The sequence below is a fragment of the Rattus norvegicus genome, chromosome 18 (assembly GCF_021556685.1).
Source record: "Rattus norvegicus strain SHRSP/BbbUtx chromosome 18, alternate assembly SHRSP_T2T, whole genome shotgun sequence".
NCBI classification, from domain to species: Eukaryota; Metazoa; Chordata; class Mammalia; order Rodentia; family Muridae; genus Rattus; species Rattus norvegicus.
In genome coordinates, this window is record NC_141551.1 from 85,790,545 (window position 1) to 85,817,486 (window position 26,942).

The 26,942-nt window shown below is 40.5% G+C and overlaps 2 protein-coding genes and 1 pseudogene across 4 annotated transcripts; all 3 read left to right on the top strand.

Annotated features, from left to right (window-relative positions):
* The first annotated feature begins 5,906 nt into the window (after positions 1-5,906).
* On the top strand, positions 5,907-18,029 carry Zfp950l16 (zinc finger protein 950 like 16). Of its 3 annotated transcripts, none has more exons than XM_087593636.1 (5): positions 5,907-6,019; positions 14,040-14,146; positions 14,881-15,007; positions 15,194-15,254; positions 16,328-18,029. In XM_087593636.1, the coding sequence occupies exons 3-5, from the start codon at positions 14,974-14,976 to the stop codon at positions 17,751-17,753; spliced, it is 1,521 nt and encodes a 506-aa protein (XP_087449762.1). In that variant the 5' UTR covers positions 5,907-6,019; positions 14,040-14,146; positions 14,881-14,973; the 3' UTR covers positions 17,754-18,029. The 3 variants fall into 3 exon arrangements, with proteins under 3 accessions (XP_087449762.1, XP_087449763.1, XP_087449761.1); XM_087593637.1 differs by lacking the exon at positions 14,040-14,146 and having other exon boundaries at positions 16,328-16,379; positions 16,447-18,029; XM_087593635.1 differs by lacking the exon at positions 14,040-14,146.
* Positions 11,020-11,540, top strand: LOC134483075 (large ribosomal subunit protein eL32-like; annotated as a pseudogene).
* Positions 18,030-20,551: 2,522 nt separating the features above from the next.
* On the top strand, positions 20,552-21,388 carry Rps2-ps22 (ribosomal protein S2, pseudogene 22). The gene is made up of 2 exons (XM_087593638.1): positions 20,552-20,672; positions 20,733-21,388. Exons 1-2 carry the CDS (start codon positions 20,594-20,596, stop codon positions 21,323-21,325), a joined length of 672 nt encoding a protein of 223 aa, XP_087449764.1. The 5' UTR covers positions 20,552-20,593; the 3' UTR covers positions 21,326-21,388.
* Positions 21,389-26,942: the final 5,554 nt, after the last annotated feature.

The window sequence follows — 26,942 nt, forward strand, 5'->3', positions numbered from 1 at the left end:
CTTGCATGCTCTGGTGTGATGTGATCTCTCTCCTGCCTCTGGATGCTGTGGAGAGTACCCAGGCAAGCTCCGAAGCTATGACATGGTGAGCACAGGGTCACTGCCAACCATGGGGAGGAGCAGGGGGCTGAGCAGCGGGATCTGGTGTGGTGGGTCTTTCCCCCCGAGCTAAATGGGAACCACCCAGCAGTAGCCTCTGAATAATTTCACTTGGGGATGGGGGTGAGGCTGCATGTGTGCAGAGTATTTGGAAGAGTGGCTTGTGTGTAAAAACATCCTGGGCAGGATACCAAACTCAGAGAGCCCTAGTTTCTACAAGTTCTTAAATTTAGCACTTAACTTTAAGGTGTACGATCCTTTTGGAGTTAGTTTTGTGGAGGCTGTAAAAGGCTCCTCATATGTTGGATCTAATATCAAACTGTGATGTGAAAGAGTAGAATTAATGATATAAAGGATTTACTAATGATTAGGATATGGTATAGTAAGTCACAGCAAGGAGAATTTAGCTGAGGGAGGACTGCCTGTAAAACACCCCACAGATAAGTAGTATGCTAACCAAGTCTGTAAAAGATGAGAATGCTAGGATACACATGGTTTTGTTCTCCAGGATTGTCCAGAAATATAGCTCCTAACAAAGGAAACAACCCTGGTTAACCACCAGCCCATCTCCATATCAAAGAGCAGGCCTCTAACAAGCTGCTCAATGGGGCATTACTGGATCACAATCAACAGTAAGGCCTGGTGTGCCATAAAGGTTCAATTTTCTTCTTGAGAAAAGCATAGTTCTGTCACATGGGCAAGATGACATCTAGTGACAACCATTTAAAAAGGTTAAAAAACAAAACAAAACAAAACCACTGTTGTGTTAAGTGTTAGTCTGATCAAGCAAGGCTTTCTTTCCCTGAGGTTCACATGTACAGAGAATGACAGCTCCTTCTGAAACCCAGAAACATTCTTGTCAGAGCCAGTAGCAGCCTGGGGTTTAGGGCTTGGGAGCTTTCTCTAAGGCCCCGAGGTATAGAGATAAAACAGAGCTCCTTCTCTAATTCCAGGAATATGCTTGGTAGAGCTAGTAGTGGTCTGGGGCCAGGGCATTTGGATGTAGTTGCTTCAGATTCTGAAAACACAAGTTCCTACCTTTTGGAGCCATGGTTATCTGTCCCAAGGGCACTATAAGCTTGGTCACTAATGTTTTTGAGATACAGAGTTCCCCTTATGTTTGATTAGACTTCTCCTGAGTGTGTATCACGTATGATGTTTCTACTGACTTCATATTTTCTTCATATGTTTCTGCTGACTTCATAGAAGTCTCCTGTTTCCTTCCATTTCCCCCATGTAAGTAGTATAAAAGATGGTATTCTGCTTCACTCCTTCTTTAAAAGGGGAACAAGAATACCCTTGGCAGGGAATAGGGAGGCAAAGTTTAGAACAGAGGCAGAAGGAACACCCATTCAGAGCCTGCCCCACATGTGTCCCATACATATACAGCCACCCAATTAGACAAGATGGATGAAGCAAAGAAGTGCAGGCCAACAGGAACTGGATGTAGATCTCTCCTGAGAGACACAACCAGAATACAGCAAATACATAGGTGAATGTTAGCAGCAAACCACTGAACTGAGAACAGGACCCCCGTTGAAGGAATCAGAGAAATGACTGAAAGAGCTTGAAGGGGCTTGAGACCCCATATGAACAACAATGTCAACCAACCAGAGCTTCCAGGGACTAAGCCACTACCCAAAGACTATACATGGACTGACACTGGACTCTGACCTCATAGGTAGTAATGAATAGCCTAGTAAGGACACCAGTGGAAGGGGAAGTCCTTGGTCCTGCCAAGACTGAACCCCCAGTGAACGTGATTGTTGGGGGGAGGGAGGTAATGGGGGGAGGATGGGGAGGGGAAGCCCATATAGAAGGGGAGGGGGAGGGGCTAGGGGGATGTTGGCCGTGAAACTGGGAAGGGGAATAACAATCGAAATGTAAATAAGAAATACTCATGTTAATAAAGATGGAAAAAATAAATAAAAAATTTTTAAAAATTAGGTATGATTTAACAGATAGATGTGTCAATGCCACAATTCACACAATACAAAGGACAGAGAACACAAATTCAGAAAACACCGAAGAAAAGTCACCCATCTGAACTGTGGACACTTTTCTTAGAGGAACAGCTTTGCTGAGCTATTCTAACTTCAATAGCCTCTAAGCAGAAGCTTTGACTGCTGTTTGTCTCAGTTTATTGCAGTACCAACATAAGCCAGAAGAGGGCAGCAGACACCTGGAACTGGAGGCCCAGGAAACAGCCACTGTGTGGTTTCTGGGAATGGAACCTAGGTCCTCAATAACAACATCCAATTGTCCTTAACTGCTAAGCTGTCTCTCTAGCAACTTTTTATTTAACGTTTATTTTTATACACATTACTTAAAATATACTGCATCACTTTCCCCTTTTCAGTCTTCTATCTTTCTCCTAATTCTTCCTAGCCAATTTCTTCTTTGTCAAGTATGTGTGAGAAAGTATGCTCAAATATATGAATAAAACTTGCTGAATCTATTTTTATTGGTTGTGTGTATATGGTTTCAGGACTGACAACACTGCATTGGATAGCCAAATAGGGAGCACATCCTTGCCTGAGGCTAGTTCTCCCACTTGTAGGAGAGATCCACTCTTTTAATGAGCAACAGGTTATGTAGGGAACAAAGGTCCTGGTTCCCACAGATCACTACAAAACCCAGGAATATCAAATACACAGGGACCTATTCTCAATGAAGGAGATAAAATACCTGCATTCTATCCAAGAGACTGAGTGTGAATTTTGTTAATGTCCTGGGGATCTTTTGCTATCTCTTGAGGCAGATGTTACCTACCTTTTGCTATAAAGGCACACCTTACCCAAATTTCCAAGAATAATTATCCCAGACTCTTTCTTCCCTAGACTATTATCCATCCTTAGAGGAGATGTCACATGTACTTTATGGCCTGCTGACCTCTATGCTATTGGTCAGAGACCACATTAAATTCTAGGTCTTTTAGCTATAAAACCCACACTCAAGGTCACATGTACTTTGCCAAACTGATGAAAAGGCAGAGAGAAAATATTCAAATTAACAAAATCAGAAATGAAAAGTGGGACATAACAGCAGACACTGAAGAAATCCAAAGAATTATTTGACTTCAAAAGCCAGTACTCGACAAAATTGGAAAATGTAAATGAAATGAACAATTTTCTTGATAGATTCCACTTCTCAAAGTTAAATCAAGATCAGGTAAACAAACTAAGCAATCCTATAACCCCCAAAGGAAGTAGAAGCAGTCACTGAAAGTTTCCCAATGAAAAAGGGCCCAGTACTAGATGGTTTTAGTACAGAATTCTACCAGACTTCCAAAGAAGAGCTAAAAATCAATGCCCCCTCAAACAATTCCACAAAATAGAAACAGAAGGATCATTGCCGAACTCATTCAATGGGACCATAGTCATCCTAATATTTAAACCATACAAAGACCCAGCAAAGAAATAGAATCTCAGACCAATTTCCCTTATGAACATTGATGGAAAAATAATCAATAAAATTATCGCAAACCAAACCAAGAACACATCAAAAATATTTACTATGGCCAAATAGGCTTCATTCCAGGGAATGCAAGGGTCATATAATAAATAAAAATTCATCAACATAATCTGCTACATACACAAATTGAAGAAAATACGTGATCATCTCATTAGATTCTGAAAAAGCATTTGACAAAATCCAACAGCCTCCATGTTAAAAGTCTTGGAGAGATCAGGGATACACGTCACATACCTAAACACAATATATATATATGTGTGTGTGTGTGTGTGTGTGTGTGTGTGTGTGAGTGTCAAGCCAACAGCCAGCATCAAATTAGATGGAGAGAAATATAAAGCAATCCCACTAAAATTGGAGATAAGACAAGCCTGTCCCCTCTCCCAGTATTATTTTAATATAGTACTTGAAGTGCTAGCCAGAGCAATAAGACATTAAAAAGATGCATAAAAGAGATTAAGGGAATACTACCAGAGAACTCCTATAGTTGAAAAATAAACATCTTCAGAAAAGTGGCTGGGCACAAAATTAACTCAAAAGAAAAATCAGTTGCCCTCCTTAATGCAAACGATAAAAGGACTGAAATCAGGGAAACAACACCCTTCACAGTAACTACAAATGATATAAAATACCTGGTACAACTCTAACCAAGCAAGTAAAAGACATGTATGGCAAGAACTTCAAGTTTCTGAAGAAATAAATTGAAGAAGATATTAGAAGATCGAAAGATCTCCCATGCTCATAGATCAGTAGGATTAACATGGTAAAAATGACCATCTTATCAAAAGCAATTTACAGATTCAATGGAATTCCCATCAAAATTGCAGCACAATTCTTTATAGATCTTGAAAGAGCAATTCTCAACTTCATATGGTAAAATGAAAATCCCAGGATAGCTAAAACAATCCTGTACAATAAAAGAACTTTGGAAGTATCACCTGTTATGTTCGGATCCCAAGGTCCCCACAGACCACCAGAGAACACCAGTAGTCCAACTTGTATGCAAAAACAAATAGTCTTTATTCAAGCTGGAACTCAGACCTCCAACTTCTCCAGCACAGGGAAGGAGTAGAAGGTGCTGAACTGGTGCAAGACTTACCTATGTATCACGGTTACAACTTATAAATACATGATTGGTTGACATTTGCGTGACGCACTTTTATTGGCTAGTAATAATTTCAGCTCAGAATGAACAATGATTGCTAGCTTAATCAATCTACTTTAAGACATTAGGTACTTTCCCCCTAAGAACTGATTGGTTGTTGCTAGGAGTGCAGTGGCTATTTGCCCAGGGGGATTTGTGACTATTGCCACGGTGGCATGGTTCCTGGGACAAGTTGGGAGTTTTTCCAGTAGCTGAGTTCGTTCTGAGGGCAAGTTAATCACAAAATGGAATCTGAGAGCAAAATGGAGTTTGTAATGTTAAGCTGGACCCTTCATCACCATCCTTGTACTATAAAGCAATAGTAATAAAAACTGCAAGGTATTGGTATAGAAACAGATAGGCTGATCAATGGAATCAAATTGAAGACCCTGAAATGAACCTACACACCTATGACACTTGATATTTTACAAAGAAGCCAAAAGCATACAGTGGGGGAAAAAGAATCTTCAACAAATGTTGCTGATCTAACTGGATGTCTGCTATAGAAGAATGAAAATAGATCCATACTTATCACCCTGCACAAAACTCAATTCCAAGAGAATCAAAGACCTCAAAATAAAACTGGATACACTAAACCCAATAGAAGAGAAAGTGTGGAAAAGCCTAGAATTGAACTGAACACCAGTGGCTCACCAATCATGAGAAGTAGCTTCAGTTTACCCTATGCTTCAAAACAAAAATCTTGTTTCTTAAAATCTCTCTTTAATTATTGATATTCTGAGCATCCTTACACTGTGGGACAGATTGATAACTTCACTGCAGGTTGAGTAATGGACTATGCAGCTATCTCTACCGTGATTCCAGGAGGAAGAAGGGAACGAGCCTACTGAATGTCCTGAGGAGAGCTAGGCTGTAGTCGGGACCTGGAAAGCACAGGGTCGCTGTCCACAAAGGGGAGGGGCAGGCGGCTGGAGCGGTGGATCCTCGGGCTGGGCGGAGAGACAGGTGGGTAGGCTATTAGAGAACAAGCACAAGTGCTACTGAAATGCAAATCCCTGAGGATCTGGAAAAGGTCTGGCCCTGGACTGGAAGCCTGGGCCGAGAACCTCTAGTCCCTTCAGCACACGCTAACGCTAAGGTAGGTGCTCAGGTCACTCAAGACTCACTGGCCAATCAGAGCCTTCAGGTGGACCTGCCAGTCAGAAGAGGCGGGTTCTTCCGGGTGCCATGCAGCAGGTTCCGCTTAGTAGCCAAGCAGGCTTGAGTGGTCCTGTGTGATGTGCTCTCTGTCCCGCCGCTGGATGCTGTGAAGCGCGCTAAGGCAGGCGCCGAAGTTGCGACATGGTGAGCACAGGGTCACTGCCAACCGCGGGACGAGCAGGCTTCCCGGGTCTGGGTGGGAACCGGCGGCTACCTATGAGGTCCGGTGTGGCCATAGCCACTCGCTGGACCCAGCGGTAGCTTCTGAATAACTTCAATCAAGCGTGTGTGCAGAAACATCCTCCGCATGATGCCAAACTCAGAGAGCCCTAGTTTCTACCTTCTGCTTTTAGCACTTAACATTAAGGTATACGGCCCATTTGGAGTTAATTTTGTGGAGGCTGTAAAAGGCTCCTCATGTGTTGGGTAGCAGACAATCAAGCTGCGATGTAAAAGAGTAGAATTAATGATATAAAGGATTTACTAATGATTAGGATATGGTATAGTAAGTCACAGCAAGGAGAATTTAGCTGAGGGAGGACTGCCTGTAAAACACCCCACAGATAAGTAGTATGCTAACCAAGTCTGTTAGAGATTAGAGTGTTAGGATATGTTTGTTCACAAGGATAATTCAGAAATATGGCTCCAAACCATAACAAAGGAAACAACCCTGACTTACAACCAGCCATCAGGCCCATCCCAATATTAAAGAGCAGGGCTCTAACAAGCTGCTCAATGGGGCATTGCAGGATCACAATCGACATTATGGTCTATGCGCCATAAAGGTTCAGTGATCTTATTGAGGAAAGCGTAGTTCTGCTACATGGGCAAAATGATACCAGGTGACAACCATTTGAAAAAGTTAAAATAATAAAACCGTTGTGTTGAGTGCTGGCCTGAACAAGCAAGGCTTCCCTGGAGGTGCCCACGTATAGAGTGGCATAGCTCCTTCTGCAACCCTGTTGAGGTTTGGTTGTAAAGCTAAAATCTGTACAGGAAGGTCTAAGCCTGTAAGTGAATTCTCACCACTACAAGATTTCATTGTGCAAATCTTGTTCTTAATTTAAATCTATTGGTTAAGTAAGATTGGCTACAGCCAGTTATTATTTACATCTGATTAGATTAGAAGAAGTGAGAGATTAGAACTGAGAGATTAGAAGAGGGTGGGTTTTCAGTTACCTGATTGGGTGGAGAGCAAGAAGAAGGAGAGAGGGCACATGAGGAGAGAGGAGAAAGTGCCACGAAAGCAGAGATACCATGAGCACTTGGCAAGTGTTTGGGACACATCTCTGGGGAGGTAGCCAGGCAAGCAATTAGAAAAGCGGATTATGGATTACTCCCCAGTAATTGTTGAAGCCAAATAAAATAACTGTAGTCTGAGTGTCATTTATTTGTAAACTAGTTGAGGAAAGCATGAATTGGTTCTAATACAAACCGAGGAATGTGCTTGCAGAGCCAGTAACAAGGTCCTAGATCTTGGTAGTTTTTCCTAAGGCCCTGAGGTATAGAGATAAAACAGTGCTCCTTCTCTAAAACGTGAGATATGTTTGGGAGAGCTGGTAAGGGTCTGGGGTCAGGGCCTTTGGGAGGGGTTGCTTCAGATTCTGAGAACACAAGTTCCCACCACATGGGACCATGGTCATTAGTTCAAGGCTACTATAAGGCTTGGTCAGTAGTGTTTTTGAGATATAACAAATTTGCCTTATGTAGCACTGTTTGATTAGACTCCTCCTGAGTGTATCCCATTGTATGATGTTTCTACTAACTTCATAATTTCTTCATATGTTTCTGATGACTTCATAGAAGCCTCCATTTCCCTCATGTAAGTAGTATACAAAATGGTATTCTTTTTAAGAACCTTACTTAGCATAAGAAATAGCTTGTGCAAGACCTCCCCACCCCAGTTTTTATACTTTCTACCTTACTTTTTCTCTCTGTTTTCCACCTATCACTAATCTGCTGTTTTAGGACACTGGCGTACTTAAGAAATAATCTTCAGAATATCTTTGCTGTGTAAATTTCCCATATATCTCAGTGGCTAGACTTGCAGTCTCCAGTCCGTTTTTAAATTGTTGACAACATTACCTGGGATCTGAACTTAAAAGAGACTGAAAGGTGACAGCTTATATGGAATGCAAATTCATCCTAGGCTGGTTTCTCTTTTCACATAATTAGTGTAGCTGGTCTTTGCTACTTTGTATGTTCTTCTTTTTCCCTTTATTCCTCCCTGTTCCTCCTCCTGCCCCTGATTTCACTCCCTATCATTAGGAGAGAAACAAGGATAGAGGAGAAAGATCCTTGAATCTATTTTTTTTTCCTGGTACTGGATCTGCAAGCACCAATCGAACAGTCTCTGAGAGGGAAGCAGAGCCACAAGCTAACAGAAACAATTGTCCGAAATATACTCAGGACACCTGTTCTTATCCAGAGGCACCTCCCTGTTCCTTCCACCAAGGTCAATAGAGCTTCAGCCTCTCGCCTCGAGCCTCAGGTGTACCTCTTATCCATGCCTCAGCAGCTGGGAAATCTGCAACAGACTCTGACCCACCTTGGCTCTTCCTGGCAGGCAGACTTCTCTCTGTGTGTGTCTGTCTGTCTGTCTGTCTCTCCCTTCACCGTACTTTCTCCCTTATTCCCTCCCAACTGATCCCCCCAACTCCTATTTCCATCAAATCCTAGTCTACTCACAGAAACTATTCTATTTCCCCCTTAGAAGGAGACCCATGCCCCCCTTCCACAGCCCTCCTCTTTATCCAGCCTCTCTGAGTTTATGGAGCGCAGCTTGGTTATTATTTACCTAAAAGGTGATATCCCCTTATAAGCGAATGCATCATTATGGGTGTGGGTTACCTCACAGAGGGTTTTTTTTTTTTAAGATTTATTTATTTATTGTATATAATTACACTGTAGCGGTCTTCAGATACACCAGAAGAGGGCATTGGATCTCTTTACAGATGGTTGTGAACCACCATGTGGTTGCTGGGAATTGAACTCAGGACCTCTGGAAGAGCAGTCGGGTGCTCTTAACTGCTGAGCCATCTCTCCAGCCCGGGTGTTTTTGTTTTTTTTTTTTTTTAAGTTGCATTCACTTGCCTGTAAACTCATGATGTCATGTTTTTAAACAGCTGAGTTATACTCCATTGTGTAAATGTACCTACCATGTACCACATTTTGTGTTTATCCATTCTTCAGTTGAAGTATCTGTAGGTTGTTTTCAATCTCCAGCTAGTATTAATAAATATGCTATGAACATAACTGAGCAAATGACCTTATGGTAGGATGGAGCACACTTTGGATAGATGCCCAAGAGCAGGATAGTTTGGTTTTGAAGTAGATGGATTCTCAGTGTTCTGAGGAACCACGATTCTGAGGAAATGCTGATTTCCACAGTGGCCGTATTAGTATGCACCCAAGCAGTGGAGGGTTGTTCCCGTTTCTCCACATCCTTGCCAGCATGAGCTGTCACTCATATCATTGATCTTAGCCATTCTGACTTGTGCACAACAGATTCTCAGAGTAGTTTTGATTTGCATTTCCCTGGTGGCTAAGATGATGATGATTTCTTTAAGTATTTCTCAGCTAGTTATATTCCTCTGTTGAGAATTCTTTGTTTAGATCTATAACCCATTTTTAATTGAAAATTTTGCTTTGGAAAGTCTAGTTTCTTGAGGTCTTTATATATCTTGTGTATTAGGTCTCTATAAGATGTGGATTTGGTTTTAAAAACTCTTTTTCCATTCTTTAGGCTGCCTTTGCCCAATTGACTGGTTTTTTGCTACTTTACTCCATTTCTAGTATTGGTAAAGAGGAGAAAGAGTATACAGAATGAGTGTTGACCTGCAATTCTTTAATTTTTTTTATTATAGTCTTGTAGTTCAAGTTTAAAGACTTATTCTTGTATCTTTCTGTCTCCTTTTATTTGTGGTGCCATCTATGTTGTGTGATTTTATTCATTGTAATCTAATATTGTTTCTCTGAAACATGATAGGTCTTTACCTATTTTTGTCTTCTGAAATTTTACTATGTTATAAGTTTCTTGCGTTTTTGATAGTTGGAAACCGTTTTAGTTTCCTTTTCCTGATCCTGAAGACTTGCCTCTCCTCATTTCTTGGCAACTCTGTTTTCAGGTTGTTGCAATCATCAATTTTGGGGGTTTTGCTACTTAAGTTATTGATATGGTTAACCCATTTGTCTTGGGTTTTTAAAACTTTCTCATATGTTATTGTCTCTGTGTCCTAATTAGCTTCAGTCATGAACATTTTAGAGCCTACAGTCATCTGAGGGAGCCTCCACTTGACAGCATGCCCTCATCAAAATGTCTGGATGCTGTGTCAGTGTGAGATTGTGTTGTGATGATTGATGAGGGAAGGCTCTTCCACTGAGGGTGGCAGGATTCCTAAGCAAGTCTACCTGGGCTACATGAGAGAGCTGGCTGAGTATGCGACAGTGACCAAGAAAAAGGGCAAGCCTAGAAATAATGGTTGTCCCTGAGTTTTGCCTTACTTTCTTGAAGCTTGAGTTTCTATCCTAAGCTCCCAGAATGATGGATTGTGAACCAAACAAGTGATCCTGTTCATTACCTGAGTTGCCTTTGGTTAGAGGATTCAATTACATCAGAAGAATAGCAAGTTAGAAAACAAACAAAAAATGCAAAAAGTGATTTTTTTTTTTGCTGAATAGAACCTGGAAATGTTCTCTTTTGGAGGAACGTGAGAAATATCACAACTTGAGATGTCAAACAGCATAGAAAGCTGTACTCAGAGCTTAACTGGCTCTTCTTGTTTTATCTGGAAGACTGGAGTATTGCAAGCAATGCAGTCAGAAGTCATAGGATTTCAGCGGAAACTAGACTACTTGAAAAATTTATCTAGAGGTCATTTGTGTGGTATTTTGACCCAAAAATCTTTCTTATTCTACCCATACCCTGAGAAATTGAGTAAGGCAGAATTAAAAAATAATTGACTGTATTCTTAGATGGAATATTGAATCTGTTGGATGTTTATTTCTATTAACTTATTCAAGATGACAGTGGAAAAAAAGAAGTAAGTGGCTCAAAAATAAATGCAGTCTGTGGATTGTAAAGAAAAATAGCACAGGGAAGTTTCAGATGGCTGTGAAATGCTGAAACGGAAGCATGAATTTTCAAAGAGATTATTTATCACTACCAAAGAGAAGGTCCTGGTCCCTTCCTTCCTCCTTGCTGCTACCTGCGAGGTGCCTGCCATCTGTTTTGCAGCATCATGACTGCCCTTAACCCTCTGGTAAAACCCAAGGTCATCAAAAAGAGGACCAAGAAGTTCATCAGGCACCAGTCAGACCGATCTGTCAAAATTAAGCAAAACTGGCAGAAACCCAGGGGTATTAACATGGTTTGAAGAAGATTCAAGGGGTAGGTCTTTATGCCCAACACTTGTTACAAGAGCAACAAGAAAACCAAGCACGTGCTGCCAAGTGGCTTCCAGAAGTTTCTGGTCCACAGTGTCACGGAGCTGGAAGTGCTGTTGATGTGCAACAAATCTTACTGAGCTGAGGTTGCTCACAGTATTTGCTCTAAGAACCAAAAAGCCATCATAGAAAGAGCAGCACAGCTGGCCATCAAAGTAATCAATCCCTACGCCAGGCAAAGTAAATGAATAAATGGCTTGTGTGATGTTTTGTGTTTAAATAAAACCACAAAAATTGAAAGGGGGGGATGGGAGGGAAGCTGGGGTGATCCTTACTTAGGATTGAAAGCCTAAGAAGGTGCCTTAAGGGAAACACTCCCTCCTGCTAAGCCTTCAATGAATGGAAGGAGTTGGCAAAGTGATTCCCAATCCCCGCAAGGGACTTCATACAAAACCTGCTACACCTGTGGTCCAAGCATGGCAGGGTCCATCCCAATTTAGAATCCAAACTTGGCAGGATCACCCAAGTTCTGGAAATAACAAAGATGCAAAGTTTAAGGTCATGGATTCTTCCTCTGTGATTTCAGCTCAGCACTGTTCTAGCCATCCAAGTTTGGCAGAGTCAGAGCCCCAGTGAGGGAGGACACTGTGAGAGTGCATTGCATGAACTTGTGAGGATGAAGCCTGAGTTGTGTTTTGAAACCACAAGATGTTGAGATACCTAAGCTATGAGACAACTGCCATGGAGATGCATATAGGGAGTGCAAGGAACTAAACTGAGAGATGTATGAGAAGTTACAGGGATAGGGCCATCTAGGCCTTTTGAAAATGAGGTCTCATGTGTCTGAGACAGACCTGCAGGACTTGGTGTTTGCCCTGCTGAGTTTCTTGCTTCTGTCTAGTCCTCCCTCACTATGTACACATTCCTATCTATTAGACTGGGAAGGGGTATTCTGTGCCATTGTGTATTGGAATGATATAACTTGCTTACTGATTTTACAAGATGAAGCAATAAAAAGTATCAGAACAGACTTTGGACATTTGAAGATATATGGGCTGTTGCAAACTATTAGAATCATTGAAGTTAAACTAAATGCATTACCCCATAAGAACAACATCAACCAACCAGACTCCTCAGAGCTCCCAGAGACTAAACCACCATCCCAAGAAAACATAGGGAAGGACCTCTAGCTCCATCTGCATATGTAGCAGAGGATGGCCTTGTTGGGCATCACTAGGAGGGGAGGCCCTTGGTCCTGTGAAGGCTGGATGTCCCAGTGTAGGGGAATGGGGGCGGGCAGGAGGGAGCAGGTGTGGGGGGATGGGATAGCGGGTTTCTGGAGAGGAAACCAGGAAAGGGGATAACATTTAAAATGTAAATTTAAAATATCCAATAAAAGAAAAAAAAGAAACACTAAATATTCTTTATTTTAAAAAAATTAAGAAAAAATGTATTTTCTTTACAGATGACCCTATAGTGACCAGGGTCAGAAAGTATTTGTGTCAAAAAGCTCCCAGATAGGGTGATGTCTTGGAACACTTGTCTCTTCTTTGTTGCTTTCTTTGAGGGAGCTTGTAATGTTATGGTCCAATAATCACTGAAGGAAGACCCCCCCCCCCCAGACTCAAACTGTATAGAAAAGTAAAGGGCATTTTATTCTGCAGAATTCTAGCATGCAGGGGTCTACCATTCACTAGAATGGAGACATGTTTGAGCTTTGCAAGCTCAATTTAAAGCCAATTAGGGGAATTCCAGAGAGGCATAGGTTACCTTTATCCTGATTGGTTGGTTCAATTTACAGGGGTATGGGTGTCTTTGGGATTGATTGGTCAAGGTTCAGTGAAATTTGGGGGACTTTTGAGAACCAATGATGGTTAACTATTTGGGCTTGGGTCAGGTCTGGTAGTAGGGGTGCCTCCTGATTGGCCTGTAAGGGGTGGTTTTCCTGGAATTCACTTGTTTTGGACTTTTTCATTTCTGGGAAACAGAAACTTAGGCATAGTCTCCCAAACTGCCAGTTTGCAGCCTGTCGTGGAGTCAGCCTGGCTCTGGCCAACTCAGTCCTCTCAGTAGAAGCTTTTGTAGGAGGAATCTTTGTAGATTCTTTATCGGGGATAAGATTTGATTGCCTATAGAACCAACAATCCATTTGTGCATGCATGCGTCTATGTTTACTGTGTTGTGTGTGAACCTGATCCATCAGCTTCCTTCTAATGTCTTGCTTTCACCATTATAGACTCTCTCCTTAAATCATGTAGGATGCAGATGAAGCAATTGTTATTCAGTGCTAAGCTATTTGCAAGCCTGGTGTTTTTATATTTTTAATTTTGTTGTTTTTGTTTTTGAAGACAAATTTCTCAGTGTAGCCCTGGCCATTCTTAAAGTAGGTGTGTACAACACGCAGTCCTTCAACTTAAAAGTCCACCTCTAGAGTGCAGGGTTTAAATGTGGGCTAACAGGCCTGGCTGTTTGTTTGTTGGTTGGTTTGTTGGTTTTTATATTATTGGCTGATGGGCCTGGAATGTTGGTTTTGGTACATGTGAAGCATATGCTGTTGTGTTTATCTTGTGAATTTTGAAATTTGACAGAGAGAATATTCTATGTCTCAGGATGGCATGCATTCATAATATTAATACAGCCTGAGCTTTTTAAGTCACTAAATTGTAGGTGCATAACATTTTTTCTACCTGTTGTGTTTGCATTGATTTTTTTTTAATTAATATAAGTATTTTGCCTGTGTGCATGAATATTGCACATCATGTATGCCTGGTCCCCACAGTAGTCAGAAGATGGCCTCAGAATTCCTGAATTTGGAGTAATGGATAGTTGTGAAGCAATTGACAATTGAGCCCAGTTATTTGCAAGACCAGCAAGGACTCTTCACTGGTGAGCCATCTCTCCTGTCCTAGTTAGGTTCAACATTTACGTTGCCAATATTTTCATCCTTCCATTTGTAACTGTTTAAAGATGCATTCCATTTTAGTAAGATCTTGTTACTGATACAGTTTAAACTGGAGCACTTTAGGATTCTGGAAGATGAGTATGGAACTGGAGTGAATGTTTAATTCTTTGTAGTAAGGTCAATAAAAACCCCTGAGTTCTTCTGTCTTTGTCATTTGATTGATTTTTACAGGGGAGAGAAGGTCTTAATGTATATCTCTGGCTGTCTGGATAGACCAGGCTGGCATCCAACTCGATGAGATACACCTGCTCCTTCCCCTGCCAACGATGGGATTAAAAGCATGAGCCAGTGCACCCAGCTTGCCCATCATTTTTTGTAGTTAGTAATTGTTCATATAATTTTTCTGATGTGTGTTCAGTACTGTTTGCTTCTCTCTCTCCCTCCCTCCCTCCCTCCACCCCTTCCTCCCTTCCTCTCTGTTAATTAGCATTTCTTTTGCAAGGCTATATCCTATTCAAAGAGCAAAGAAATGACAGAGGTGAACCTTTTTATTATTCAGTTTCCTTCTAAGATAACTTGATAATTACATTAGAACTTCTGGGTCAAGAAATAAGTGAGGGAAGCACCAGAATCGTACAAACATATTATCAATGAAGCATACATTTACAGTGATGTTGGAATCATGGTTTCTGTTGTACACATGTATCAAATATTTTAGGATGCAGTGACCTATGATGATGTGCACGTGAACTTGACTCGAGAAGAATGGGCTTTGCTGGATCCTTCACAGAAGAGTCTCTACAAAGATGTGATGCTGGAGACCTACAGGAACCTCACTGCTATAGGTAAGACAGTGAATTTTCTTTCACTTTTTAAAATAAGAGAACAACTGTTTCTTTGTTACTGATGCTTTTCTGTGATTTCAACTGAGAATGAAGAGGAATGAGGTGAATAAATCAGGTTCACTAAAGATAGTAACTTAAATTTTGCCTAATTTCCAATAATATGCATTTTCTGGTACTATTTTTTAGGCTACAATTGGGAATACCACAATATTGAAGAACATTGTCAAAGTTCTAGAAGACATAGAAGGTAATTTTTGTGTGCAAGTTGGTATGAATTTCCCTCTGAAGAAATGTTAATGTGTCCTGAAAGTTTTAAAGAAAAGCAACAGTGTAAAAAAAGCACTTCTTTAAGTGTCTTGATGATTATTAAATTCTCACAAATCCATGTACTTCAATGTCAGGTGTCTGATTTGTGTTTGCAAGACATTGCTCTATGAAAGAAGACAAGGAAACAATGCATTAACAGATATTACCATTTGAATCATAGCCACATTACAGCTACTCTGTAGAACTGCCAATCTATATTTAGTCTCATACCACCCACATATTGTAATAGATGGATGGATGGATCGATAGATGATAGAGAATAGATGATAAGTCTATGTTTCTAATAATCAAATATTACATAGTAAAGCTGATTACTCATATAGTAACATTGCTAAGTTTAAGAGAGTCAAGAATGTTGTTGGGGAGAAAACTTAATCCCCATACCACATGTCTATGATGAACAAAAAGTCAAAGTGTGTGAATGCAATGTGGAATCTTTCATTTGTTAATCTTCTTTTCATAGGTATATCATGTGTCACAATGGATAAAAGCCATGTGGGCATAGGGATATTGAAAGAAGCAATGTACCTCTCTCTCTCCCTGAACAATTAAAATATATGTAGTAGTCCCCATTTGAGTGTGATACAAGTTTATAATTGGTTGGTTTTCCAACTTCATTGGGAATATATCCATAAACTCACACTGCAGAAAATCCTTATGAGTTTTAGGAATGTGGAAATTCTTTTCTGCTTGTCCTGGTTCACTTTGCCAATGTAGCATGCAAATGTTGTGTATTTCACAATATAATAAAAGTTATGAGTGTACTCAGTGTAGTAAAGCTCTGAGCTCTTCCATTTCTCTTCAAATATGTGAAAAATCTTACAGAGAAAAAAGATGCTACAAATGTGAACCATGTAATGACACTCTTACCATTACAGGTATCCCCCAAAGATGCAAAACAACCCATAATAAAGGGGAAACCACCAATGAAAACAAAGTGATAAAAACCTTAAGATGTGATTCCTCTTTCACATATGCCAATTATCTTTGCAGGCATGAAAGTCGTACTGGAGAGAAACCCTCTGAATACACTCAATGTGGTAAAGCCTTCACATGTCACAGTTATCGTCAAAGGCATGAAAGAATTAATACTGGAGAGAAACCCTATGAAGGTAGTCAATATGATGAAGCCTTTGTATATCACAGTATTCGCCAAATACATAAAAGAATACATACTAGAGAGAAACCGTACAAATGCAATCGATGTGATAAAGCCTATTTACAACACAGTCATCTCCAAAGACATAAAAGAGCGCACACTGGAGAGAGACCTTATGAGTGTAAGCAGTGTGGTAAAGCCTTTGCATACCATTCTGAACTTCAAAGTCATGAAAGAATTCATACTGGAGAGAAACCTTACAGATGTAATCAATGTGGTAAAGCCTTTGCACATCATTGTAATCTTCGAGTGCATAAAATAATACATACTGGAGAGAAGCCCTACAAATGCAATCAGTGTGATAAAGCCTATTCACAACACTGTAATCTCCAAATACATAAAAGCACACACACTGGAGAGAAATCCTATAAATGTAATCAATGTGGTAAAGCCTTTGTATATTATGGTCATCTTCAAAGACATAAAACAACACATACTGGAGAGAAACCTTACAAATGTAATCTATGTGATAAAGCCTTTGCATCTCATCGTTATCTCCAAGTACATAAAAGAACACATACTGGAGAGAAACCTTATGAATGTAATCAATGTGGTAAAGCCTTTGTATATCATGATCATCTTCAAATACATAAAAGAACACATACTGGAGAAAAACCCTATGAATGTAATCAGTGTGGCAAAACCTTTGCAGCTCATCGTTATCTCCAAGTACATAAAAGAACACATACTGGAGAGAAACCCTATGAATGTAATCAATGTGGTAAAGCCTTTGCATCTCACAGTTATCTCCAAGTACATAAAAGAATACATACTGGAGAGAAACCCTATGAATGCAATCAATGTGGTAAAGCCTTTGCATATCCTGGTTATCTACAAGTACATAAAAGGACACATACTGGAGAGAAACCCTATGAATGCAATCAATGTGGTAAAGCCTTTGCAGGTCAGAATGTTCTTAAAAGACATGAAAGAATTCACACTGGAGAGAAGCCTTACAAATGTAATGAATGTGGTAAAGCCTTTGTGTGTAACACTAGTCTTCATATACACAAAGCAACACATACTGGAGAGAAGCCTTATGAATGTAAGCAGTGTGGTAAAGCCTTTGCCTCTCATGGCCAACTTCAAAGTCATGAAATAATTCATACTGGAGAGAAACCCTACAAATGTAATGGATGTGATAAAGCCTATTCACGACACAGTCATCTCCAAAGACATAAAAGAACTCATACTATGAATGTAACCAATGTGGTAGAGCCTTTACAAGTCACAGTGATCTTCAAAGGTGTGGTAGTTTGAATATGCTTGGCCCATGGCAAGTGGAAGTGTGGCCTTTATGGAGTAGTTGTGGCCTTTGAGCAAGTATGTCACTGTGGTGGTGGGCTTTGAGACCCCATGCTTAAGTTCCACCTAGGGCAGAAGAATCTTCCGGCTGCCTTCTGACCAAGATGTAGAACTCTCAGCTCCTCCAGCACCACGTCTGCTTGGACACTGCCATTCTTTCCACCTCGATGATGATAGACTGATCCTCTGAATCTGTACACCACCCCCAAATAAATGTTGTCCTTTATAAGAGTGTGTTGGTCATGTTATCTTTTTCCACAGCAATAAAACCCAAACTAAGACAAAAGATACCACACTGGAGAGAAACCTGTGAATATGTCGAATATAGTGAAGCCTTTGCACATTTCTGTAGGTCTCATAACAGAAGTATTCATACTTCCATTCACTGAACCCCTGTGAATGGAAGCAATGTACAGCCTTTTCCCTTCACAGTTATCGTTCAATGTAGAAAATAGCACATACTGGAGAAAAGCCTTATGAGTGTTTAGAGTGATAAAGTCTTTGTGTTTTAAAATCTGCATAGATCCATAACAATTTAAACACCTGGTCAAAGTAAATGCCAAAAGTTATTATAATCAAGCTGTTTGGGTTAAATTGTTAGTTGTTAGGGTTAGGCGTTGGGAGTTAAAGGTGAGGGGGGTAGGACTGGGGGTTAGGGGTATGCTTTAGGGTTAGAGGGCTTAGAGTTAGGTCAGGGTTAGTGGGGTTAGGGTTAGGTGCGGTTAGGTGTTAGGATTGTGGGAAAAAGAAAGAAATCTCAGCAGTGATATTTATTATGGTTAGAGTTATGGGGAAAAAGAAAAAAAAAACAGTGATTCCTATTAGGGTTGGTTAAGATTAGCTTTAGGGTTATGGAAAGAAAGAAAAAAGAAAGAAAGAGAAAGAAAGGAAAGAGAGAAAGGAAAGAAGGAAGGGAAGAGAAAGGAAGAAAAAAAGAAAAGGCAGGAATTTGAAGGAGGAAATGGGAGGAGATTGGGGAAAGAGAGGGATGAAAATGATATTAACATTGCATTCACTTATAAAATTCTCAAAACATACACAAAAAAATCAAGGTCTCAAAGTAAGTAAACTGGAGGGTAAGGCGAGCTGTTACCACAAACCTTAATGAAATTCAGAAAAATTGTTAGGTCTTACCTTAAACCTCATATAGTCTTGTAAATTGGAAAAACTCTAAAATAATATACATAGATTTCTAGATGTACATGACCTACCAAAAGTAAATCATGAATATTTAAAAAGAATTGAGCAGCTTTGTAGAAAGCAATAAAAGTAAAGCAGCAATCAAATGTCTACCGATTTAAAAAAAATTAGCAGACTTTCAATGAAATACTAATGCAAATGCTTCTCAAACTATTCTATTAAATAGCAAAAAGAAGGGTACATTACCAAACTCTTTATGAAGCTAGTATTAGCCTGGTACTAAAATCAGATGAAAAAAATAGTTGACATATTTAATGTAGAAAACAAGGGTTTCCACTTTCCTGACTCTTATGATGATACTGAAAAATCTTAGCAAGAACAATATAAAGCAAATAATAAAAGGAATATAATACGGAAAAGAAGTCAAATTATCTCTATTTGCAGATAGAAGACTCAAAGACTTCACCAGAAAATCTAAAGAATGGATACTTTAAACAAAATGGCAGAACACAAAAATGGCATGTAAAAATCAGTAGCCTTTTTATAAACCACTGAAAAATATACTGAGAAAGAAATCGAGGAAATAATCCCATTCCTAACACTTTAAAAATCTAAACAAAAAAGATCTCTTGAATTAAACCTGACCAAGGAGGTGAAAGACCTCTATAATGAAAACTTAAGATGCTGAAGAAAGAAATTAAAGAAGCTAGAAGATAGAAAGGCTTTGCATGCTCATGGGATAGCCATACTTCCAAAATCAATCTACAGATTCAATGTAACCCCAAGAGAAATTAAAGGGGTTGGGGAATATTGTCAAAAATACATTGCATACATGAATGAAAACTGTAATAAATCCCATTATTCTGTATAATAAATATTAAAACATTTTTGAAAACTTTATTATAGCTCCGTCCAAGCTGTTTTTAGATACACACACACACACACACACACACACACACACACACACACACAGAGTCAAATACACGCATATAACGAAATTCCAAAACACCAGTCAGGCCATCTCCAGCTCTGGTGAGATGGAGACAGGTGGAGCCCTGGGATCCTAGCTTAAATTATTGCTCACAAGTGAGAGACCCGGCATCAAAACAAGGTGGATATTACTTGAGGAACAATACCCAAGTTCAACATTTGGTCAAGAGATGCATGCAAAACATACATGAGCATACACTGTGTGCAAGTGGAACATAATTCAGGCTAAAAGCTGTGGCATATACCAGAACATAGATGCCACAAGGATTTTACACAAAAAGAAATAACCCAGTTGCCAAGAGACAAGTATTTTATGATTTTATTTGCACAAGGAGCCTAGAGACATCAAATTGGTAGCAATAGAAAGTAGCATGGTGATTGCCAAGGGCTATGAGAGGGATAAGTGAAGAGTTAGTATTTATTAGGTATAGAATTTTAGTTTAAAATGGTAAAGGCTTTTTCTTCTTTGGGAAAACGCCAAATGTCGGATGACACCGGTGCAGCGGGAGGTCCCGGAGGACCTGGGGCCCAGAATTAGGAGGCCGCGGTGGCTTCCGCGGAGGATTCAGCAGAGGTCTTGGGGGCCGCGGTCAGGCCGTGGCTAAGGCAAAGGTGAAGACAAGGAGTGGATCCCCGTCACCAAGCTGGGCCGCCTGGTTAAGGACATGAAGATCAAGTCCTTGGAGGATATCTGCCTGTTCTCCCTGCCCATTAAGGAGTCTGAGATTATTGACTTTTTCCTGGGTGCATCTTTATATTTTTTGTTTGTGAGCCTAGCCTTTAACGGCTGAGCCATCTCTCCAGCCCTGGGTGCATCTTTAAAGGATGAGGTTCTGAAAGTCATGTCAGTGCAGAAGCAGACTCGGGCTGGCCAGCGGACCAGGTTCAAGGCTTTTGTCGCTATTGGAGACTACAATGGCCACGTTGGTCTTGGTGTTAAGTGCTCCAAGGAGGTAGCCACTGCCACCCGAGGGGCCATCATACTGGCCAAGCTTTCAATCATCCCAGTGTGGAGAGGCTACTGGGGGAACAAGATTGGCAAGCCCCACACTGTGCCACGCAAGGTGACAGGCCGCTGTGGCTCTGTGCTTGTGCACTTCATCCCCACACGCAGAGGCACTGGCATTGTCTCTGCTCCTGTGCCCAAGAAGCTACTGATGATGGCCGGTATAGATGACTGCTACACTTCAGCCAGGGGCTGCACTGCCACCCTGGGCAGCTTTGCCAAGGCCACCTTTGATGCTGTCTCCAAGACCTACAGCTACCTGACCCCTGACCTCTGGAAAGAGACTGTGTTCACCAAGTCTCCTCATCAGGAATTCACTGACCATCTTGTGAAAACACACACCAGAGTCTCTGTTCAGGGGACCCAGGCTCCAGCTGTGGCTACCACATAAGGGTTTTTATACAAGAAAAATAAATGAATTAAGTCTGTTAAAAAAAAATTAAATGGTAAAAGAATTCTGGTGATGGATGGGAATCATAATCCCGCAGTACTGTGAATGTACTTAATGCCACTCAACTCAAAGATAAAAAATGATAGCTTTCATATTATGTATATCTTACAAGAATAATAAATAAAAGGTCCTCCCTCACCATAAAGTGATAGGGAGGCTGGGCCCTGTACAGCTGCAACTCAGTAACAGCAATGTTAATCCACTTTGGTCAGTTTCTTAACTGTTTCACTGCATTTATATACATGTATCCTGAAAATAAAGTAACATTAAAGTGTCTACCAAGGTCTTTTCTAAGGTATCTGTTGAGATCTCGAAGGAAACTCCTTTGAGGGACTTAGTGTAATGGAGGCAGCTGTTGGCTGTGAGGACTGAGAAGAAGGCAGAATCAGAGAAGCCTGAGTGCTCTGCACAGCACTAACTCCCAGGCAGTACTCAGTTTACTTTACAGAATGAATTTTATGCCTATCTGTTTGGGTTAATTAATTACGTGTACTTTCACAAGAAGTCCTGCGTTCCATGCTTTCTTTGTCCTCAAATGCCTTTTTTTAGGTTTGTCACTGAGGCTAGGGTGTGTGAAACCCTTGGCTGCACTGGTGGTGGCCTGCAACAAGCAATGATTTCTTTATTCACTAAATGTCTGTGTCATCTTTGGCCGTGGAGAGATGTTTAAATACATAAGAAAATATACTCAGTGCTTCTTTAGATATTTCCACTCACATTTCACGTAACAAACATAAGTTTATTACTCCTAGGATGGCGAGCCGCCTCAAGACAGGATAAGCAGAGAACAACACAACACTTAGCATTTGGTATTGAGTGACTCAGATTCCAGCACTGAGTCCCAGACCAACGGAGTGCTAGACAGCGTCCTAGAACCTTCATCTGCAAAACTGATTAAATAGCACATACCTTTCAGGATTACTGCAAAATTAGGGGTGAAACAAGTAAAATTGTGCAGGCCCTGTCTCTTAATGGATACTAAATAAGCAAATATTAGTCACTATTTCTATCACTGGTGTTAGTGTCATTAGAGAGCCTGTGCAGGATAGGGGACAACAGTAAGTGTTCACTGGTAAACTTTTCCCCCCACATCATAAGGAATAATAAGAGATTGAGACTAAGACAACTCTAGCAATTAGCATTTTGGTTTGATTTCAATGACACCCTTTTTAAAAACAAAATCATGTAAAATGTAATATTAAAGCAATCTGACAACTGCTTTTTCCTTTTTAATTATTTATTTATTTTTAATATGTATGTGGGAGTGTGGGGGCCCCTCAGAAACTAGAAGTGTCTGGTCCCCTGGAGCTAGAGTTAGAAGCAGCTGTGAACCTTCCACTGTGGGTGCTGGGAGTCAGGTCTCGGTCTCTTCAATGGCAGTCTGTACTCTTAACCACTGAGCCATCTCTTCAGCACCATAACTGCTTCTCTTAGTGAAGAAAGGAATACCTGTTTTAAAATTGTATCACATTACATGGTAAGGACTATCACAAACAATAGATGCTGTTAAAAAAGAAATACAGGTTGTGAATTAGCAATTAAGAGCTAGAAGACATGCACAGTGCAACAGGTGTCCCTCTAAGTGTCCCCAGCCTCTGTCAGATTTGCATCAGATGTAGTAATGGAGCCATCGCTCAGGTGGGAGGTTCTCAAAGACTGGACACAATATTGCCCACCAAGTTTGCAGAGCAAATGCATGTTGTCCCAAATTATTGTATATTCTTCAAGCCTGTGACTTTCCCTAAATGATTTTTACTGTTGTAATTTGTTTTCTATGCTGTGGTAAACACAAAGATCAACACCAACTCGAGGGTTTTATTTATTCTGTTTCACAACTTATAGTTTATCAAGAAGGAAAATCAGGGCAGTAACCCTGGCAAGCAGGAACCTGGAAGCAGGAATTATAGCAGAGACCACCAAGGAATGCTGTTCCCGATGGTTGGCTCAGCTTGTTTTTTCAGATGACCCAGGACTACCTACCCAGGGGTCACATTGCCTACAATTCATTGGGCTTTCTCACATCCACAATTAATCAAGAAAATGCCCAATATATTTGCGCACAGGCCAGTCTGATGGTGGCCTTTTCTCAATTAAGAAGTCCTCTTTGAAGATGAGCCTCACTTGTGTAAGGTTGACAATAAAAACAAAACAAAACAAAAAAGCTCACAACAACAAGAGAAAACCCCAGCATGCTGTTTTCTGATGTTTCCTATATTTCACTTCCCCTAGAAAGAGTGGGGCCCAAAAGCTTCTGAATCATACCAGGCTGTACTAAAGGACAATAACGCATTTAATAATTTTTCTCCCATTTAATTTATCTTAGATATTTTAGTCCAGCAAATCTTTAGAGTACAGAGGGAAAATTCCATTTACCCCTATCATGTTCTACTCTGTCCTGCTGCACATCAGCTCAGTTACTTACCAATGGCAAAGTTTTTAGTGCAGTTTTTTTTTCTTTTAAAATTCAGGGGGTATGGTGTTTCTGAACAGAAAGAAATGCACTAAGTCCATTATTACACACCAGGTTTGATAATGCTTTTTTTTTAAAGAACAACTTTTAAAGATTTATTTATTTCATGCATATTAGTACACTGCTGTCTTCAGACACACGAGAAGAGAGTACAGGATCATGTTAAAGATGACTGTGAGCCACCATGTGTGTGGGAATTGAACTCAGGACCTCTGGAGGAGAAGTCAGTGCTCCTAACCCCTGAGCCATTTCTCCAGCCTTTGATAATGTTTCTTAATGAATCCATCCTATAATTACAGGGTAAAACAATATTTGCTTTCAAAGCTTAAACAGTTGTGAAGACATTCAATAACAACTAGTGTTTCATTCATGGTTTGTGAAGCTGCTTTTGCATGTCTAATGCTTAGTAAAGTTGTAGTGGACACATTTTTTAATTGGATTTTTTTATTTACATTTCAAATGTTATTCCCTTTCCTGGTTTCCCAGAGATAAGCCCCCTATTCCACCCCCTCCCCTTCTTCTATAAGGGTGTTCCCCTTCCCCAACCACCCCCTCTTCCTGCCTCCCCACCCTGATATTCCACTACACTGGTCCAGCCTTGGCAGGACCAAGGGCTTCTCCTCCCATTGGTGCCCAAAAAGGCCACCCTCTGCTACATATGCAGCTGTAGCCATGGGTCTGTCCAAAGTGTTTTGGGTAGTGGTTTAGTCCATGGGAGCTATGGTTGGTTGGTATTGTTGTTCTTATGAGGATTCAAGCCCCTTCAGCTCTTTCAGTTCTTTCTCTAGTTCTTCCAATGGGGACCCCATTCTCTCAGTTCAGTTGTTTGCTGCTAACGTTCGCCTCCGTATTTGCCATGCTCTAGCTGAGCCTCTTAGGAGACAGCTATATCAGGCTCCTGTCAGCATGCATCTTTTAGCTTCATCAAAATTGTCTAGTTTTGGTGGCTGTATATATATGGGCTGGATCCCCAGGTGTGGCAGGCTCAGAATGGCTGTTCCTTCAGTCTCTGCTCCAAACTTTGTCTCCAAATCCCCACCTATGAGTATTTTGTTCCCCCTTTTAAAGAGGACTGAAGCATCCACACTTTGGTCGTCCTTCTTGAGCTTCATGTGGTCTGTGGATTATATCTTGGATAATTCAAACTTTTGGGCTAATACCCATTTACCAGTGAGAGCACACCATGTGTGGTTTTGTGTGTGTGTGTGTGTGTGTGTGTGTGTGTGAGAGAGAGAGAGAGAGAGAGAGAGAGAGAGAGAGAGAGAGAGAGATATTGGGTTACCTCACTCAGGATGATATTTTCTAGTTCCATCCATTTGCCTATGAATTTTATAAAGTCATTGTTTTTGATAGCTGAGTAATATTCCATTGTGTAGATATACCACATTTTCTGTATCCATTCCTCTGTTGAAGGGCATCTGGGTTCTTTCCAGCTTCTGGCTATTATAAATAAGGCTGCTATGAACATAGTGGAGCACGTGTCTTTGTTATATGTTGGAGCATCTTTTGGGTATATGCCCAGGAGAGGTATAGCTGGGTCCTCAGGTAGTTAAACGTCCAATTTTCTGAGGAACCTCCAGACTGATTTCCAGAATGGTTGTACCAGTCTGCAGTCCCACCAACAATGGAGGAGTGTTCCTCTTTCTCCACCTCCTCACCAGCATCTGCTGTCATCTGAATTTTTTTTTATCTTAGCCATTCTGACTGGTGTGAGGTGGAATCTCAGGGTTGTTTTGATTTACATTTCCCTGATGACTAAGGATGCCGAACATTTCTTTAAGTGCTTCTCAGACTTTCCATATTCCTCAGCTGAGAATTCTTTGTTTAGCTCTGTACCCACTTATTTAATAGGGTTATTTGGCTCTCTGGAGCCTAACTTCTTGAGTTCTTTGTATATTTTGTCAAACATTAAGTGACCATGGGTGTGTGGGTTCATTTCTGGGTCTTCAATTCTATTGCATTGATCTACCTGTCTGTCTCTGTACCAATACCATACAGTTTTTATCACTATTGCTCTGTAATACAGCTTGAGGTCATGGATGGTGATTCCCCCAGAAGTTCTATTATTGTTGAGGATAGTTTTTGTGGGACCACAGGGTTATGTGATTTTGAGGCTTTGACAGATTTCCAAGTTACAAGTATGTAGCCTCATGGAGTACTCATGAGTGTGTTTCTGTCCTCAGAAAAGAGACCCGAGAGCTCCGTTATTCCTTCTACCATGAGAACACAGCAAGAAGATTGAAGTCAGGGAATGGACATCTGTGGACCTCAGCAAACACCTAACCTGGCATCCTGACTTAGTATTTCCAGTGTTTCTGTGCTGGAAATTTATGTGACTTTTTTATAATGTCAGACAATCTATGTTGGGTTCCTGAAGTGGAAATATGCATGTGTCATGCACCATCTGCAAAGCAGTCTGCAATGATGTGTAGACAGCAGCTTTATGAGTGCAAAGACCAAGGCCCACATGGTCCTGTAGAAGTGTCCCCAATTCCTTATTTCTAGCTCTACTCCTTCTATTAGCTGTCCTGCTAAAGTGGAAGGCGATATTTCTCTGTAACTATATTTTTCTTACTACTATCTTCCGTCACCTATTTTTTATTTAAATTAAAAGAGCATTCTTTCTTCAACTTTCTAATCAAACCATATATTCTGAACTCAAAAAGAAAAATAAATTTAAGATAGTAGCATGAGACAAATGCCTTTTTATTACAAAGAACACCTTCCCCAATAGGGATCTAATAGAACAGTCAAATTATGTGTTCCCTAGAATTACGTTTATGAGTCAGAAGCATTAAAGAAAAGCATTTTGCTTTCCAAAACATATTCTGTATTTTACACGCACTAGTTACTGGTGCTTGTAAAATACAGCAGAGCCAGCCTCTAATAAGAAGTATGTGAGGTCAAACACAAGCCAAATTACTTCTTTTATGTTTGAATCCCCAATCTTTTTTTTAGCTTTCATGTTCTTACCCTTTCTTTGGCACTGTTTACAATTAATTTCAACCATTAATTTAAAGTGCTACCCCCACTTGAAAGCAGTCCCCTTCCCTCCCATCTTTTTTCTTCCCTTTCTTGTCTCTTTCT

What these genes read in the sequence shown, in the direction of transcription:
- Zfp950l16 (XM_087593635.1), top strand. An exon ending in CAGGAACCTCACTGCTATAG is followed by an intron (nt 15,008 to 15,193) that starts GTAAGACAGTGA and finishes ACTATTTTTTAG; the next exon opens with GCTACAATTGGGAATACCAC. An exon ending in AGTTCTAGAAGACATAGAAG is followed by an intron (nt 15,255 to 16,327) that starts GTAATTTTTGTG and finishes TTATCTTTGCAG; the next exon opens with GCATGAAAGTCGTACTGGAG.
- Rps2-ps22 (XM_087593638.1), top strand. Translation starts at nt 20,594, where the DNA reads ATGAAGATCAAGTCCTTGGAGGATATCTGCCTGTTCTCCCTGCCCATT. An exon ending in GATTATTGACTTTTTCCTGG is followed by an intron (nt 20,673 to 20,732) that starts GTGCATCTTTAT and finishes CCATCTCTCCAG; the next exon opens with CCCTGGGTGCATCTTTAAAG.